Source organism: Ischnura elegans, chromosome 3 (genome assembly GCF_921293095.1).
Source record: "Ischnura elegans chromosome 3, ioIscEleg1.1, whole genome shotgun sequence".
In the NCBI taxonomy this organism is placed as follows: domain Eukaryota; kingdom Metazoa; phylum Arthropoda; class Insecta; order Odonata; family Coenagrionidae; genus Ischnura; species Ischnura elegans.
In genome coordinates, this window is record NC_060248.1 from 29,961,038 (window position 1) to 29,976,913 (window position 15,876).

The following is a 15,876-nucleotide window of genomic DNA, read 5'->3' on the forward strand; positions in this document are numbered from 1 at the left end:
GAGCCAATAAGATGCAATAAGCATGACTGTAAGTTAAAGAAAAGCATTTATGACCTGCCAATTGCTAGCATGGACTGAAATGTATGTGCAGATAAAATTCTGTGTAAGCTAGGTTTCAGAATATGAAAGAGTGATTCGTGTGTATTTGTAAATTCATCAATTTTAGTATCGTTGTACGTTGACGACTTATAGGTTGTTGATGCAATGCACATGGTTGCTGACTTCAAATGCCAATTAGCTAGTCATTAAAAAATTTGAGATCTAGGAAAGGCCACAAAAATTTTTCATTTCAGATTAGAGAGAAGGACAATAGTGTGTCATTGTCCCAAAGCATGTTTGTGAATAAGTTATTATTGGAGCGTGGAATGCAAGATTGCAAGTCATATCCCACCCCTGTGCCTATAGTTGAGGAGAGTAATGTAGATAACGATCAAAGGTGTGATGAAAGGGTTCATGGGAGTGCAGTAGGAAGATTTCTGTAAGAATCAAACAATACTAGGCCGTATATTGCTTTTGCAGTAACTAAATTTAGTCAATGAAATCAAAGTCCTATTTAAAGAAACTGGAAATCAGTTTAACATTTGATGTGCTACCATAAGGGTGTTAATAGTGTGTCCAAAATCAACAATTATCTATATTTACCTATATTCATTAATTGAACGTTTGTTTTCAGTTGGGAAGTCGGTTATTTGTTTTTTTTCAAAGAGCATCTTCTTCTTTTGTTGCATTGTAGTCGTTAAGACATGTAGTAATAATGGTGTGCAGATTTCCACTCACAGAAAATACATTATTATTAACAATAATATCCTTTATGTTGATCACATAGAATAAAGTAAAAGAGAAGAAATACGTCAATATGAAAAGGCAAGCAGTTAGGGAAGAGGAATGAGAGCTGCGTCAAATCAATCTCAAGATTTACGACTTATGATGATTATGACAAATATTATATGTATTCCCACTATAGATTTACACTTAATGAGGGAAAATTATGACACCATAGAGGTGGAAATAAGAACCTATACGAGGAATAAGATGCCTACGTACAAAAGGAATTGGAGAACTGACGTACAAATTGCTTTGATGAAAACCGAAGATTAAAATAAAACTGTTTCTTTCATTGAAATGAAGAAGCTCATTAGCGATCTCAGTTCTCAGATTACTTTCACGCTAATCACTGCCGTTATTTATAGTTTTCAACACTGAATTCCCAGCATATTTAACATTTGTAAACTTACACAACAAGAGAAAACAGAAGAGGTAGCTTCACGTAGAGTAAAAATGGGCGTAATAATACTTACGCTCCACGTTATAATTTTCACCAGCTTTCCAAAACTCCTCACACAACCACTTATGGATGAAAGTTTTGCAATACGAAAGTACATTTACAACTTTGAATCGCATTTCATTTTGCGAATTCTAATATTCGTGTTTGCGAGTTTGGCGCTTAGTAGCGAATTTTACGAAACGATTTTCTAATTCGTCCAATACTTCACTGCCACCTATATTGGTATAGCAGCAGTAGAATAAATATAAGCGCCCCGATCGTTAGAGGACCTCTTCAAGGTAAAAATGTGCATTTTTTAGGATTTTTAGGCCACTAAAATTAAAAACTAAATATTTTTTTATTTTATTATGTTACTTTTTGTGGTTAATGTAGCTTAACGGCCATGCTGGTCCTTAAAGGGAACATAAGTCATAATTTATCCTATCCTTGAAATGAAAACAAAGATGGTTGTCATTCATCTGGAAAGTATCATTTTTACGAAAAAACATTCTTTCAAGTCTATGGTGTTCGCGTTTATTTTTCGTTGACTCTGTTTATAAAGATGTGCAATATTTTGCCTTACCATATTTGTAATTCGTTGTGTCGTCCTTGCAGGTTGAGGTTCAAGTATAGATAAATGGGATACAGCAGATCGCCTTCTCCAAGTCGGCGTCGACGCAGTAAGTCACGGGAGCGAGATCGTCGAAGACGACGGTCTCGTGAAAGATCTCGGGATCGCTCGCGGGACAGAGACAGAAGAAGAAGGTATTAATGATTAATTTCGTTGATTCATGTTGAAGTAGATTGTGAGTAGTAGCCTTAACTTACACTTCTGACAAATGACAATTTTTCATTTGCATTCAGATCAGCTGACCGAAACGATAGCGGTGGAAGACACAGGAGGTCATGGTCCCGATCAAGATCGAGGTCTACATCTCGAGGAAGAGACGGAAGCAAACGTTCGTCCTCTCACCTGGCTGAGCGACCTTCAATATCAGGTACATGTTTGTCGTGTTTCATTTATTGCCTACAGTATGTAGACATCTTGGCAGCTGTCATTAATACTCCTTAAATTTGTATATATCGTGATCATATTAGTACCTATTTCTTAATAATGGAGGTAATGTTTACCACCCTCTGCAATTTAGAGAAAAATAACCCGGTTCTTGGGGGAATGTTGGGGGTATCTCCGAACGCTTATAACGATTTGATTGTGGTTAAAAGTAAATTTTTGCAATTTCCATTATTGTCTTGAGTCAGTAGTTAGAGAAGTAAAGAGTGTTTTCTTATTGTATCCTATGTCTGATCATTACTTACTTGATTAAAATGTGCATTTCAGCCCAAGATTTAGAAGGAAAGTCCCCTGAGGAACAGGAAATGATGAAGATGATGGGCTTCTGTGCTTTTGACACTACAAAAGGAAAAAAAGTGAATAATACTGAAGTGGGAACAGTTCATGTCATATTAAAAAGGAAATATAGACAATACATGAACCGTAAAGGAGGTTTCAACAGGCCTCTGGACTTCGTGGCGTAATTTATTATACATTAGTGATACTGTTTGTTATTTTGTTTATCGCTGCTAAATGACCGGTGTTTAACTCAGGAGTAATGTTCTGCAGTAACTTGTTCAACAATTTATGCTTTTCAGAGTATTTTATAAGTATTTAGGAGCCATGAATTGAACAGTTCTGATCAAAATAATAGGAGTGGGATTAGGCAGTTATTCACCCAAGTGTTAAATGTGTTATCATATTGCATAAGAGCTCTTTCTGGCATCATTATGTTATGATTTTTTGGCTTGCATTTCATTTTTGATGAGCTATTCATGTGATACTCATCTTCTACATACCAATCAGGATGTAAAGTGCTGTAGTTTTTTGTTTCAATTTTTTAAATTTATATAATTTTCTACAAAGAAGAAGTGACATGAGGCTTATTTTAAAATTGTTATGCCGATGAGATCATCTTAAGTCATTAAAACTGTTAATTTTTCCCGAATTGAAACTCAGGGCCCTTACATCAGGTAATTAAAACAGTTGCCACCATAATTTTTATACATGCAAAGCAGTGACGGGTAGATTTAACTCTGATTGCTATTCTGAGTGAAAATGTTAATCAGGTTCTGAAACAAGAGTTAATTTTTGCCTGCCTGCAATACCTCTTACAAATATCCAGGGATCATTTTCACAGTGTTATCTAAAGTGTTTCATAAATTTGGTAGTGATTTTGTACAGGGCTGTTTTTCTCTCCCAACATAAGTGTACATACGTGCAAAAATTGTTCTAAAACTCCTATTTTACATGTTCTTCAATTAATCAGTGCAACCATCCTTGATTGGTTCACCTATAAACAGTTATGTTACTCTAGAAGTTCTCAATAAAACTTCTCAATTTAGTTACAAATCTTTTTCATTAAACTACTCTTTACCCCATTTAAGATGCATTTTTCAGATTTAGTGACTTGTTTGAAGTAGAAACTGTTTTCAGGAAACAGTTCTAATTCGTCTAAATTATGCTTGTGGTTCTAACGAAATGTGTACCAGCAATTTTTCATGTAAAGCAAATTCCTAGTGCCCACATGAAGTACACATGCATGAAGAGAGTAAATTGGGTCAAAAGCTTTAGAAAATAAATATGGTCATGGATTCAGAGATGGCTACTCAAGCACAAGTTGTGAATTGAATGCAGATTTTTCACCACCTTTAATTCATTATTCTCACCTGAATATCAAACCTTCTTCTGCAAAGACTTTAATAATTAAAGGCATTGTATACTTAATATCAGTTATAAAAATACTAGAATTTATTCAGAACGTTGGTGCAAAGTCAGTAAAACAATGGGGTTGTTCATTTTTTTTTATTTTCGACAGAGATAGTTCATAGTGATTGTTGTATCACAGGAGTCATATTAGTTTTGACTTCCCCATCAGAGCACCAATTCCTATTCATGTAGGACTCCCCCTTCCTGTCCGACACAATTCTTTTAATGCAGGACTCTTCCAGGATCCATATCGTCTTTGAGTCTGTCCACATGATGCTGTCTTCCCTCACAACTTTACGAAATACTACTGTGATGAAAGAACCTCACCCCTGTCGATATAAATAATATTTATCACAAAGGACCATCATATAGGCAACTGCTTATCCGGCTCCTTCCACAGACGAGGAAGTAAAGACAGAGAAGGATATCCCTCTGCTTCAACACCAACAAATATGGCACAAAAGTCTCTGAGAATAAAATGTGTTACTGCCTCTAGGGCTTATAGGAATTTAAGATACCATCCCAACAAAAATGTGGCCCCCTAGTAGGGGAGTTTGCCCACAGCATTGGGGGAAATGGGAATCCTTGAATATAGTAGCCTGCAGGATAGGTAGTGATATATGTACGTAGTAAAATAAGACCAATAGGGTGAAAAACAGATTCTTCTTGGGGATGTGGACTCAGATCACAATTTAGTCCTTATGAAATGTGTCACATGGTTTAAAACACTACAATATTATCAGAGGGGCCAAGTACATGATGGAACCCAATGGTGTAACTATGGGGGAATTAGGGGATAGATCCCCACCTAAACCTTCAGAGAAGTAAAAAATATATTCAAAACTATTATCTAGTTTTGACGTTTAAAAATTGCATCTGCTTGAAGTTAAATTTTTAGTGCCACAATGTTGTACAATATATTTCCAGGTGTGCCATTTCTCAAAAATTTTCCCAAACCCCAGTTGCCTGGGGGGGTCGCCACCCAAGGCCATCCCATCCCCCCAAAGCATATTACTAGTTAAGCCACTGGTGGAACCTACATTTATGCTCAGATGGGTACAAAGAGAGTGGAACATCAGGAATCAGTGGAGAATAGTATTTGGGGTATAGAAAACATGCGGAATATAGTGAATGAGTGGGAGAGTAGTAAAACAGTAATAGCCAAAGCAGAAGAAAAGTCAATTGGATACAGAGAGAGATGAAGGATAAAATATTTTTGAGGAAATGGTAAAGAAAATGGAGATTAGACGGAAGTGAAAGTACATGTGTGTATGTGGACTCTGAGCCAGGCAAAAGAATGTATAAGTTAATAACTTTAATGTAGATTATGGTTAGGCAGTGGCAGATCTGGGTTAAAACCAAGAGGGGCGGGGGGCAATTTAGTTTGCAGTGGGAGTCAGGGGAATTCCTCCCAGCTGAAGGGGGTTCAGGAAATTTGGGATTTTTTTAGCCTCAAAATGGCTGTTTCAGGCTAATTTTTTGACAAAAAATACAAATACATAAGCACGAAGTTAATAATAAGCAAAAATATGCACTAACAGACAAATATGCACTATGACAAAAACATTTTAAAAACCTATTGTTAAAAAAACTGCACGAAAAGTGCTACAGAATTTTTAATCGAACAGAAGATGTTTGTCTGGCAAGAGCTTTGAAGATAACCCCTTTGCACATTATTAACCTACAGTGAGTAACAGTGAGTAAATTTACCAAAAAAATGACTAAATATTTTTGTGGAAAGTGGTTACCTCCAAAAATTTTGATTTCATCTAGGTAGGTAGTTTATATTTCGACCCTATGAGAGGAGGGCTCTCTTTGTCCCCCCTCCCCCTCAGAGATCCTCCACTGACGGCAGGAAACCTAGAGGGGAAGAGAGGCTTGGTGGAAAAGGCTTTGTGAAAAAATGGAAAAGTTTCAGAAGGACTGTATGGATTAGTGAAGCCTTTATGATGAGGAAAAGAGGGCAGGCCATAACAAAAGTTAAGGCTAAGAATGGAAGGATGTATTCAGAAAAAGAATGAATGCAGAACAGGTGGGAGGAATAAGTGGAGGATCTGTATGACAGCAGGAACAAGGCAGAGATATTAGAATCATAAGTGTTGGACTTAAGATTTCTGGTAGAAACAAGAGTCCAGGTCTGGGATATGAATTTTGGAAAGATTAGGGGCATAAAAAATATTCCATCTCCTCTTCTGAATTTTTGGAATGCTGGTAGGAAAAGGTTTTTTTCCATCTAGTTCATTGGATACGTAGTGAAGACAGTTCTCATTCTGCTACAAAAAAACTAGAATTTAGGTCTATTAGCCTATTACTGCATGCTGGGAAAGTGGTTCTTTGGGTCATAAATCAACAAAAGGAGATGAGGACAAACAATTATTTGATCGATAATTTGGTTTCAGGTAGAGAAATTCAACCAGCAATGTGATAACAGTAATGAGTATCATTGTGGAATGGAACCTGGTACATAACCAAAATAAGTAATTATGTGATGTTTTGTGGGTTTTGAAATGCATCTAACAGAGTGGATGGGTGAAGTTAATGGCCAATTTTAAGAAATAGATATAGAGTGGAGAATTAGGTGTCCCGACTAATCTGCATAGCTGAGAATGCCGGTGAGAGTAGCTGATGGAGAATCAGAGTGGGCAAACACTGGCAGATGTGAAAATCAAGACTATCCTTTTTCCTCCATTCTGTTCTATGCGTACGCAGAGGAGTTAGTCGAGGAGATGTGGGAGGAATGATGCAAATGAGTGAGGATTGCGAATGATCTTGCATTTATTAAACAGTGGGCTGGGTTAGCTTTTATGGATGTGTTATATAAGTTGTGAAGGAATATGCCATAAAAGTCAAACACAGAAAGATGAAATTTATATAGTTTTGTGAAGCATTGTGAGCAAGGAATTTGAGGTCCACTGAAAGTACAATGGCACAAACTAAACTACTACTTTGCGTTAAGAGACACCAACATGTGACCCGATGAAATGAAAGTAGAGTTTTCTTGGAAGAATGAATTCTACAACTAATTTATGAACTATGTTACATAATTCATATAATTAAGGAATTAGAAAAAAAAACTAAAAAAACAAGGCCCCTAAGTATGTTTAAGATTGGCCCATCAAAGAACTTTGTGATTCGAATGACCCTTTATATAGGCATGACAATGTACTCATAGACCTTTAATACCAATTGACAATTTTTACTTCTTTATAAGATCAATCAGAGTTACAAGAATTAGGCCAAGTATAGCTCACAAATGCTGTGGATGGTCCACTTTAAATTTCATGCAGTGTAAATTAACTCCAGTTCAATGACTTTCCTTGTGCAAGCCTTCTAGATCCAAAAGTTATTATTAATAAGCATTACTCTATACATTACCTGAGCATTCTGTATACTACTACCTACCCTCTACTCGACCAGATAGCGTTATATTACCAGAGTGCTATTTCTTTAAGCTGGTATAACTGCATTTGAATCTCAGCCTCTTGTGTTTTTCATAGATGCTTTTCCATTAGTCTAAGCAGCTTACAATTTGAAAATGCCTTTCAACAACCAACCAGTTGAACATGTTATTTTGGAGTGAGAATTTACTTCCTTGCAACAGTAATTGCTCTCACTGCAAGCCACTAAATCAGTACCCTTTCGGCCAAATTGCCACGCCTTTCTCAAACATTTTCGACCATTTTGACCTCTCACCAAAAACAGATAAAAATTTTTCAAAAATCTCCTCTCCCCCATTTTAGTACATGAGGATTTATTGATTGCTTTTACTTGCTTTACATAAATGCCACTATATAATTTAAGCTACTTTTGAAACGTTTTTGAGCAAAATGACGTGAGTTTTAAAATCATACTACACATTTAAGTACATTACATTAATTAGCATAGTGGTAATTTACTCTATTAATGTTTAGCCACCGGATTTAAATGTCCAATTGTAACACCTAAATGCCAATTTAATCGGAATGCCTTTAAATTACTGTAACCATAAAGGCACTGTAGGAGTTAAAGCGGTATTTATTGGTAAGAATAACTATACATACCTAAGCATTCTGTATATATGATTACCTACCCTATACTCAACCAGTCCTCCTTTCTGCACTTTAGGATTAATCCTTCCTGTCTTATGTCAGCAATAATATGACACCTCCCATCCATATATCAGAAAAAAGTAAGGAAACTCATATAGCTCCCACTCCCATGGGAATGGTCCATAATACTTAAACGTCGCCTTCTGAAACTATGTACTATGAAGGGTATTACTAATTGGCAGTGGGTTTGCACTGTGGTGGCTATGGTACATACAGTGTGAATTAAGCATGATTGCAGTGATAGAAATGAGAAACAGTTTCCATAGTGTAGAGGTTTCTTAACACATTGCGTACCGGGGTATTTTAATTCCTAGGAACACCGATTCTGGGTGGAGGTGTTGAGATTGGAAATATGTGCCTATTAGATGCCTTTGGTTTAAACATGGTTAAAAAGCTAATGTTTAGAATATAACTTTACCCAATCAAACGTTATGATGCATCAATTCATTGTGAATAAAGAACAACAACTGAAAATGTACTAATGAATATGTATTGTACGCTTTAAATTGTTTAAGTTGACGCGCCTAAATGATGAGACTCTATGTCATCCATCCGGAACGTTCGGGAAAAAAATGACGAGAATTCTCGCCATCCGTACGCAACGTGTTAAAAGCATGAGTTAGGTCTATCGGTACATATTCTCTGTGAATGTCTTAGGTACTTCCAAAAAGCCTCTCCTGATAATTATGCAGTTCCTCTCTTGTATACTTGGTATAAAATTACTACCAAATGCAAAAAAATTATTACATCTATAACAAGCGTCCACGATACCCAGTCCTCAATGTCAAATCTTGATGGCAATGGTGCGAATGACTCTGTTGTAAGGATCCTTAAGCACATGAGAATCCAGGGCAACCAGTACCCTGATGCAGCTGCTGAAGAAGCACTGAATTGCAGTATCAGAGTGGGTTCCACCTCAGGGCCTTTAGACCAAACTTAACTTAGTAGCAGAGGAGGAGTGGAAGAAAGACATCCACTCTTAAAAAACAAACTCTGCCTCATTCACTGATTCACAAATACATAGACAAGTTATTTCCTTCATTTTGTGGAAAACACCAACACTATCACATTAGTGAATAAGAAAGAATGCATAATATATAAAATGCTGGTAAAAGTAGAATAAGTAACAATGAGAAAGGCATAGAGCAAAATGACCTATTGCATCGAGGTACACTGTAAATCAATTATAATACTACTACCAGCATTAAAAAACTACCTAAGTCAATTGGATCTCTTTGGGTAGTGTGTGCATTCATTATGATTTCAGGACCTTTGCAATTCCTCTTTCCCAAGGCAAAAACCAAATTACAATCAAAGGCGATTTTGCATTTCATTTTAAATTCATTTTCATATCTAAAAATGAATAATGGATCCATGCTCACCAACATACGATGATGCTTCTAAACATTTCTCTCCATCATGAAGAGAGTTACTGGTTCCACTCAACCATTTGAGCAACTCATATTTCCAAGTGTTGCTGTTTAACTCACATGTATACCGAATGGAGATTTTCTAGCGCAAGTCATATGCTTGTGCTGGAGCATAGCTCTCACATAGTAAATGGAATTCATTCACTTTTAACAAATATAACTTTGAATCCAAGGTGAAGTTACTGGAACAAGCAACTTTTTCAGTGGCTTATCTTCAGTTAGTCATGGAAATCAAGAATGGATACTGGAGAAAAATGTAAAGGGGAATGTGGGTGAGCAGAGGCCACCTTTCCTTCCAATTCACAAATAGCCCCTCACCAAATGTACTCCTTGACAACTGTACATATATGTATGCCACTTACAGTTACGATGCAGTCAAGTGACCAGAAATGTTTAAACATTCACTCACCTAACTATACCATGACAATCTTAGGAGAATTATGAATCTATGCTTTTTTCACTGTTTAAAATCTGTAATACCACATAAAATATAGATATTAGATCAAATGTCTTCGGTAAGTGCTATTAAAAATTACTCACATTAACTATTCACTTATTTTGAAATTAGCTAAATAGTTGAGTACAAATAAATTAATTCAGGTGTTGTGGTAGTCTGCCATGTGTATTGCATTTGGCTACTGATTTGTGTTCTAGGTTAAAATTCCAGAAAAAGCCTCAGGCCACTTGGACGTCCTTGATGTGAGGAAACCCAGGGAAATAAATTTGCTTCCCTCAACCTTGAACAATTTAGATTCACACCAGTGCGTGTGCCTTGCCTGGGGTGAATTCTCAACTATCCAAACCAAATTTCAGTAATAATAGAATAAGAGAGTAAGAAAATGATTAATCAACCACATAAGAAGCTGTTAGCTCAAACAATTGCTATGTATATGAGAGTTACAAAGCCTGCCTTTTTCGGCTTAAGCATGAGGTTATTGCGATTGGTAGTTTACTTCCTTCCACGATAAATACACAAAATGCAAAATTTATGGTGAAGAGTTCTCAAGCTTCCATCTCGGTGATGAAGTATATGGCTGCTGACACTTTGATGGAAGGGTTAGCTGTCTACATTAGGGCTTCTCATGCCATTTATAGAGTCTGGCTGCCCAGGTGCCAGTCCGCAGTTGATTGGATAATTCATTTTATTGTGTTCCACACTTCGCTCAGCTGGAACCGTCAGGTGTTACAATTGAAGTCATTTCCTGTTAGACTGATTTCTATGGCCTCTTTTACCACCCTATCCTATAACCCTAAGGCATCAAGTGGTAAAGGATCAAATTATTTTGTCATACCAGCAGTTTCTGAGGTAAGATGGTGAAAGAGGTCATTGAAATCCAGCTAACAAGAATAAAAAACTTCAATGGTGTCATCAAGTTCCACCTAAGCAAAGTATTAAATGCCATCATCATATGAATTGACCAATCAGCTTTGGACTGACACCAATGTTGTAGTGTAATAGCTGAACTGTCAAACCAGCAAGAGAAGCCCTGATGACATTGAGTAACTCCTACATAAAAATTTAAGCAGCCATCTATGTACCTCATCACCCAAAAATTCTTCAGCATAACAATTTTCTGGGAAAAAAAATCATCACACAGCAAATTTTGCTAAATTGTTGTTCATCTTTTGACTCACAATATTACTTAATGTTATCATAATAAGGCAGTCTAGAATATTATTTTTCTAAATTATATTCACTGAAATTAAAGCCCATAAAAGAGGTGAATGAACCCATCTTGGAATTGATGGGATTGTGTGATAGTTCTTAAATATTTTAATTTTCTCAGGGGAATATATTATACATTATTTTACCAGTAATTAGAGATGAGTATGAAAATATTCCGTGATTAATGGTATACTGTAAAATTTAATTACAGAGCATTTTCAGCATAAAGCAAGTGTCTTTAATTTCCAATTTTGAAATAAACTGAAAAAAAACAATTATTGAGACTGAATGAATCCCTTCAAAATGAAAATGCATATCTTTAAGCATATCATACGAGTAATGAAATCAAATATCAAGATTTCATGAATTAGAAGATGCACTGTAATATTCTACTGCAAGACAGGATTTAATCATTTTAGCATTCCAATGCAGAATCTCTTAAATGCACATTCATCAAGCTTATTAAGGCACATTCTACCAAGCATAATTTACACAGAAGTAATGTTAAAACTGATTTTCCAGTTTATTATTATCCTCTTGGGGCATTTTTATAGCTCTCACTCACCGTATGGCAAGCGAAAAATGAACATGATTGGATCCTGAACAGCAAAAACATAGTTTATGATACAAAAGATTTTTTCAATCACAACTTCCAAATAGTCACACGTTAAAAATATACAATATACAATTAATATCTTTTCAACAACACTTTGATAGTTACTGAAACCTATTATTCATCCCTATGTCATTCTTGTTTGCTAACTTCATGAGGTTATTTCATAAAATAATTTTCTCACCTAATTTTACAAGAATGGATAGGAGAGAGAATTGGATCAAAAACACAATGAGTCATTCCATCATTTCTTCATGGATGAAACAATAGAATGCAATCATTAAACACCACAATTGTCAGTGCAAATGAATTTCGGCTACTCATTTCATTAATTTCATGCAGATTAGAGGATCACAAATGGATAATTGGTGAGTTCATGAGAATGATTATGAAAGCAAGTGACTGGACCAATCAGAATAACAATTAAAATCAGGAAAGAGGGAGAATATAAAAAAAAGCAGGCACATCTGGGATTCTGAATGCATGTGCACACACTTTGAAATAGAAAGAAGATTAGGTACCATACGAACTAAAGTTCAACGCCTACTTTTCCCACTAAAGCTCCAATATTGCCACTACTTTACAACCCAGTGTATTGTTCTTCACTTAGAATCAATCATAAAATCTGCAAGAATTCACTAGAAATAGGCATACAACTGTCTCTTCGAGGAAGTTCCAATCAGCCTTTTAATGGCCCTGGACACGATTGGGAGGTTTTTCCCACCGTTTCATAAAATAGACACCATAAAAGTTTCAGTAGCAACAAAGCACAATTAATTTAAGACACTTAAGCCAATGTAATAAAATCACCACTATTTGCAGGAAACACTCTTCTTGCATTACAATTCATACTTTTTGAAGTCTACATGCACTCATGCCACTCACTCATCCACATTAAAGTATAAAGCAATTGATCCTTTCTATACATTATTTCTTTAACTTCTCAAAGAGCAAATATAAGATTAATATGGAAAATACCCGAAGAGGTATTTTGATTTCCAAATTACACTAACTATACCTAATGAAGAGCATGAACACTTATGTTAAAAGCAGGAAATAATGATGATAATCCTCAATTCAATCTTTTAAAAGACCTCATAATGCACAATCACCTTCCAGAGGAGAGCTATCGAGCAATTGGAGTGAGCTCCTAAAATCAACTTTCAGTGACCTATTCATTTCATTTGCACTTTATTGAATTAAAAATGGTACTGAAGCACCAATGTCTAAAAATTGCACAGTTTTGTTTTAAAATGATAAGATTCCATTCCCAGCAGCTTAAAAAGCTTGTCCTTTTCAATAATAAGGAATTGGAAATGGGAATAAACCCCATGTAGTTTGTGCACCAAAATATGAACTTCTTTTTTTTCCTTTTGAGTGGCTGCCATATCAGCGAACATTCATTGGCAAATAAGCTTCCTCAAAGCCCCCCAACACGATATCACCCTCCGCCTTGACCCACCCACCACCCACCCAGCCTCAAAAGAGCAACAACAAAGCTGCTGCCTGCACAAGGCACAGATACCTTAAACATGACAAAAACATTTTAAAAACCTATTGTTAAAAAAACTGCACGAAAAGTGCTACAGAATTTTTAATCAAACAGAAGATGTTTGTCTGGCAAGAGCTTTGAAGATAACCCCTTTGCACATTATTAACCTACTTTGGAAATATCATACAGCGTCAGTAATCAAGTAGGGCACATTCGCAAAATTTTATACATAAAATCTTTCAGCATCAAAATGTTTTTTTTTTTCCTGGTCAAACCACTAATGTTATGGTCATTATATTCACAGTAGTCAAAAAGCTATCTATACATAAGTTCACAAAAATGGTATATAAAAAGTAAAAGAAGATTGAACAAGTCAAATCATTAAAAATGATAACAACCTACTTGTTCCTTGCTTTCGGCAAACAATTCGGTAAATATGTGATTGAGGACAGTCATTGAATAACTTCCACTATAGAATGAAACTGGACTCTGAAGAAACATAATAATCAGCCGTTTCATTCCGGCATATCCTTCTCAGTCATGTCTGCAGGTTACACAAAACAGCAAGCGGCAGGGAGGAGAGTGCATGCATACACTGAATTGGATGAATCCGGAATACACATGGTGCTCGCACAGTACGCGTTCACATCGCCGAGCAGAACTATGCACACAGTTGGCAGTCTTGTTCAACTTTTTCTGGGGATGTTGGCAGCATCTTGTAATGTGATCATTGGTGGTGAAGGCTGGATCGGAGATCACGGTAGTGAAGGTTAGCAGCCTAGCAGTCTGAAAACATAAAATTAAATTTAAGAACCTGCTGAATGGTAACAATAAAGAAAATCCACTCATCACAAAAAAAATGCTTCATCCATGTAGGATACCATAAAGGAAGAAGAGAGAGAGAAAGAGATACAACAGTCTTCACAAAGAGAATTTCGCTCCTACTCAGGGTTGTTACCAGATTCCCAAATTCATAGTTCCTGACTTTTTACAGACAAAAATCTTCATTTCCCTATATTTTTTCATGCTCCACCTTCGAACACCACACGAAACTTTCTAATAGTTTCAGTAAATTTGAATATTTTTTAAAAGTATGATTAAATTCATTTGAAAACATATTTTTTTAATGAACACACATGAAAACAGTGAATTGTAAAATTGACACATGTCAATTTTAAGTCAATTCATAAATATTTTCAAATATATGTGATACATCAAGCAAACGCCTCCTTGGGTTACTCAGAGTTGATTACATTGCGATCAAGACACATGAAGCTGACATGTAAAACATGAATTTGACTCTACAATTTGCTGAATGTTATAAGAAATTAAAGTTTCCTAAAACAGAGAGTAAAATGGTTTTATATAAAACGGAAGTATTTTCAAATTCAAATATTCAACAAGGCACAAGCCTTCAGCCAGCCAACAACTTTTCCCGAACATTCTCCCAAAGTGACATAAATTGTCCCTGATGTCGCAGACAAGATTCCCAGACTTTTGCCTTGTCCATCTCATATTCCCGGACTTTCTCCAATTTCTCCAATCTCTAACAACCCTGCATTTGAATGGCAAACTGATGATACAAATTCAACAAATTTAACTCATGGACCACAATTCTCACACTTTAGGTCTAAGAAGGACTTCAACACCAAAGTTCATTGGATATCTCTTCCTAGACACTTTAAAAAATTTTCAAAAATGAAATATTTCAGTATTTCCCCACTCATTGTCAGCATGAATTCTTGGGTTTTGCACCAGGTCAAATGTTCCATATTATGGGGCTTTTGCTAGAATTCTTTTCTAGTATCTTGAGGGCTGATATACAGGTCCATACGGACTATTTGACATTGCGTAAAACGAATTTTAAAAATATTTAAAAAAATTACAATTTATTTCCAATCTTCAACCATCTCAAAACTTGAAAATATATGCTGAGTAGCAACAAGCTATTTTTGCAATTGAATTTGGACAAAATCTGATGGCTAACCATTATCCTCCATTGGCAGCATTGGATAGCTGAAGGCATCCCACATCTACCCCTACCAATATGCAGATAATACAACCAATAGGAGTGCAGGTTAGAAGATGTTTGCCTAATATACCATACAGTCCCTGTTTACTACTAAAATAATTAAGCGTTAAAGAATCGTAAGATAATTAAAAGAAAATACCAACCTCGATTACATCTGCTTGATCTGTCTAAGCTTCAGCAACCTTCTTTTTCTCCTTCTTCTTCTTCAAGAACGATGGTGTCCTCAACCCTTTCTTTTTCTTCTTATCCTTCTTGGGAGATTCTTCCGTTGAAACATCTTTAGTTGGAGAACCCTGGAGAAATTGACAAGAACATTAATTTTACACATTAAACTGAGCACATATGTGAGCTTTCACGAAATGCAAAATGCTGACTCAATAATGATGTGACAGGAATAATGAGTTGTCAAAGCTCCACTACAGCAAATTATTAACTATACACTAAAATAGAGCTGTTCAGCCAATAAAAGCTGTCAGCATAAAAAAGCAGAGGCATCTTACCTTATCAGCCTGTCCGAAAGTAGCAAAAGA

At 35.9% G+C, this 15,876-nt stretch overlaps 2 protein-coding genes across 15 annotated transcripts in view; one reads left to right on the forward strand and one right to left on the reverse strand.

The window, feature by feature from the left end:
* Positions 1 to 1,465: 1,465 nt before the first annotated feature.
* Positions 1,466 to 3,664, forward strand: LOC124155607 (U4/U6.U5 small nuclear ribonucleoprotein 27 kDa protein). 2 transcript variants are annotated; one of them, XM_046529573.1, is made up of 4 exons: positions 1,466 to 1,563; positions 1,880 to 2,029; positions 2,129 to 2,262; positions 2,604 to 3,664. In XM_046529573.1, exons 2-4 carry the CDS (start codon positions 1,902 to 1,904, stop codon positions 2,798 to 2,800), a joined length of 459 nt encoding a protein of 152 aa, XP_046385529.1. In that variant the 5' UTR covers positions 1,466 to 1,563; positions 1,880 to 1,901; the 3' UTR covers positions 2,801 to 3,664. The 2 variants fall into 2 exon arrangements, with proteins under 2 accessions (XP_046385529.1, XP_046385530.1); XM_046529574.1 differs by lacking the exon at positions 1,466 to 1,563 and adding an exon at positions 1,728 to 1,746.
* Positions 3,665 to 5,625: 1,961 nt separating this feature from the next.
* LOC124155608 (protein hu-li tai shao) overlaps positions 5,626 to 15,876 on the reverse strand; it is a 172,791-nt gene continuing 162,540 nt past the window's right edge. For 8 of the 13 annotated variants that reach the window (XM_046529579.1, XM_046529586.1, XM_046529582.1 and 5 more), the window contains 3 exons: positions 15,847 to 15,855; positions 15,490 to 15,639; positions 11,709 to 14,100 (listed from right to left, as the gene is read on the reverse strand). In XM_046529579.1, coding sequence (XP_046385535.1) covers positions 15,514 to 15,639; positions 15,847 to 15,855 — 135 coding nt within the window. In that variant the 3' untranslated portion in view covers positions 11,709 to 14,100; positions 15,490 to 15,513. Of the gene's footprint in view, positions 5,707 to 11,708; positions 14,101 to 15,489; positions 15,640 to 15,846; positions 15,856 to 15,876 lie in introns of those variants that run through there. The other 5 variants (XM_046529578.1, XM_046529588.1, XM_046529585.1 and 2 more) reach the window with 2 other exon arrangements.

Coding starts and splice junctions, on each gene's coding strand:
- LOC124155607 (XM_046529573.1), top strand. CDS start 1,902: ATGGGATACAGCAGATCGCCTTCTCCAAGTCGGCGTCGACGCAGTAAG. Junction 2,030..2,128: donor GACAGAGACAGAAGAAGAAG/GTATTAATGATT, acceptor ATTTGCATTCAG/ATCAGCTGACCGAAACGATA. Junction 2,263..2,603: donor TGAGCGACCTTCAATATCAG/GTACATGTTTGT, acceptor TGTGCATTTCAG/CCCAAGATTTAGAAGGAAAG.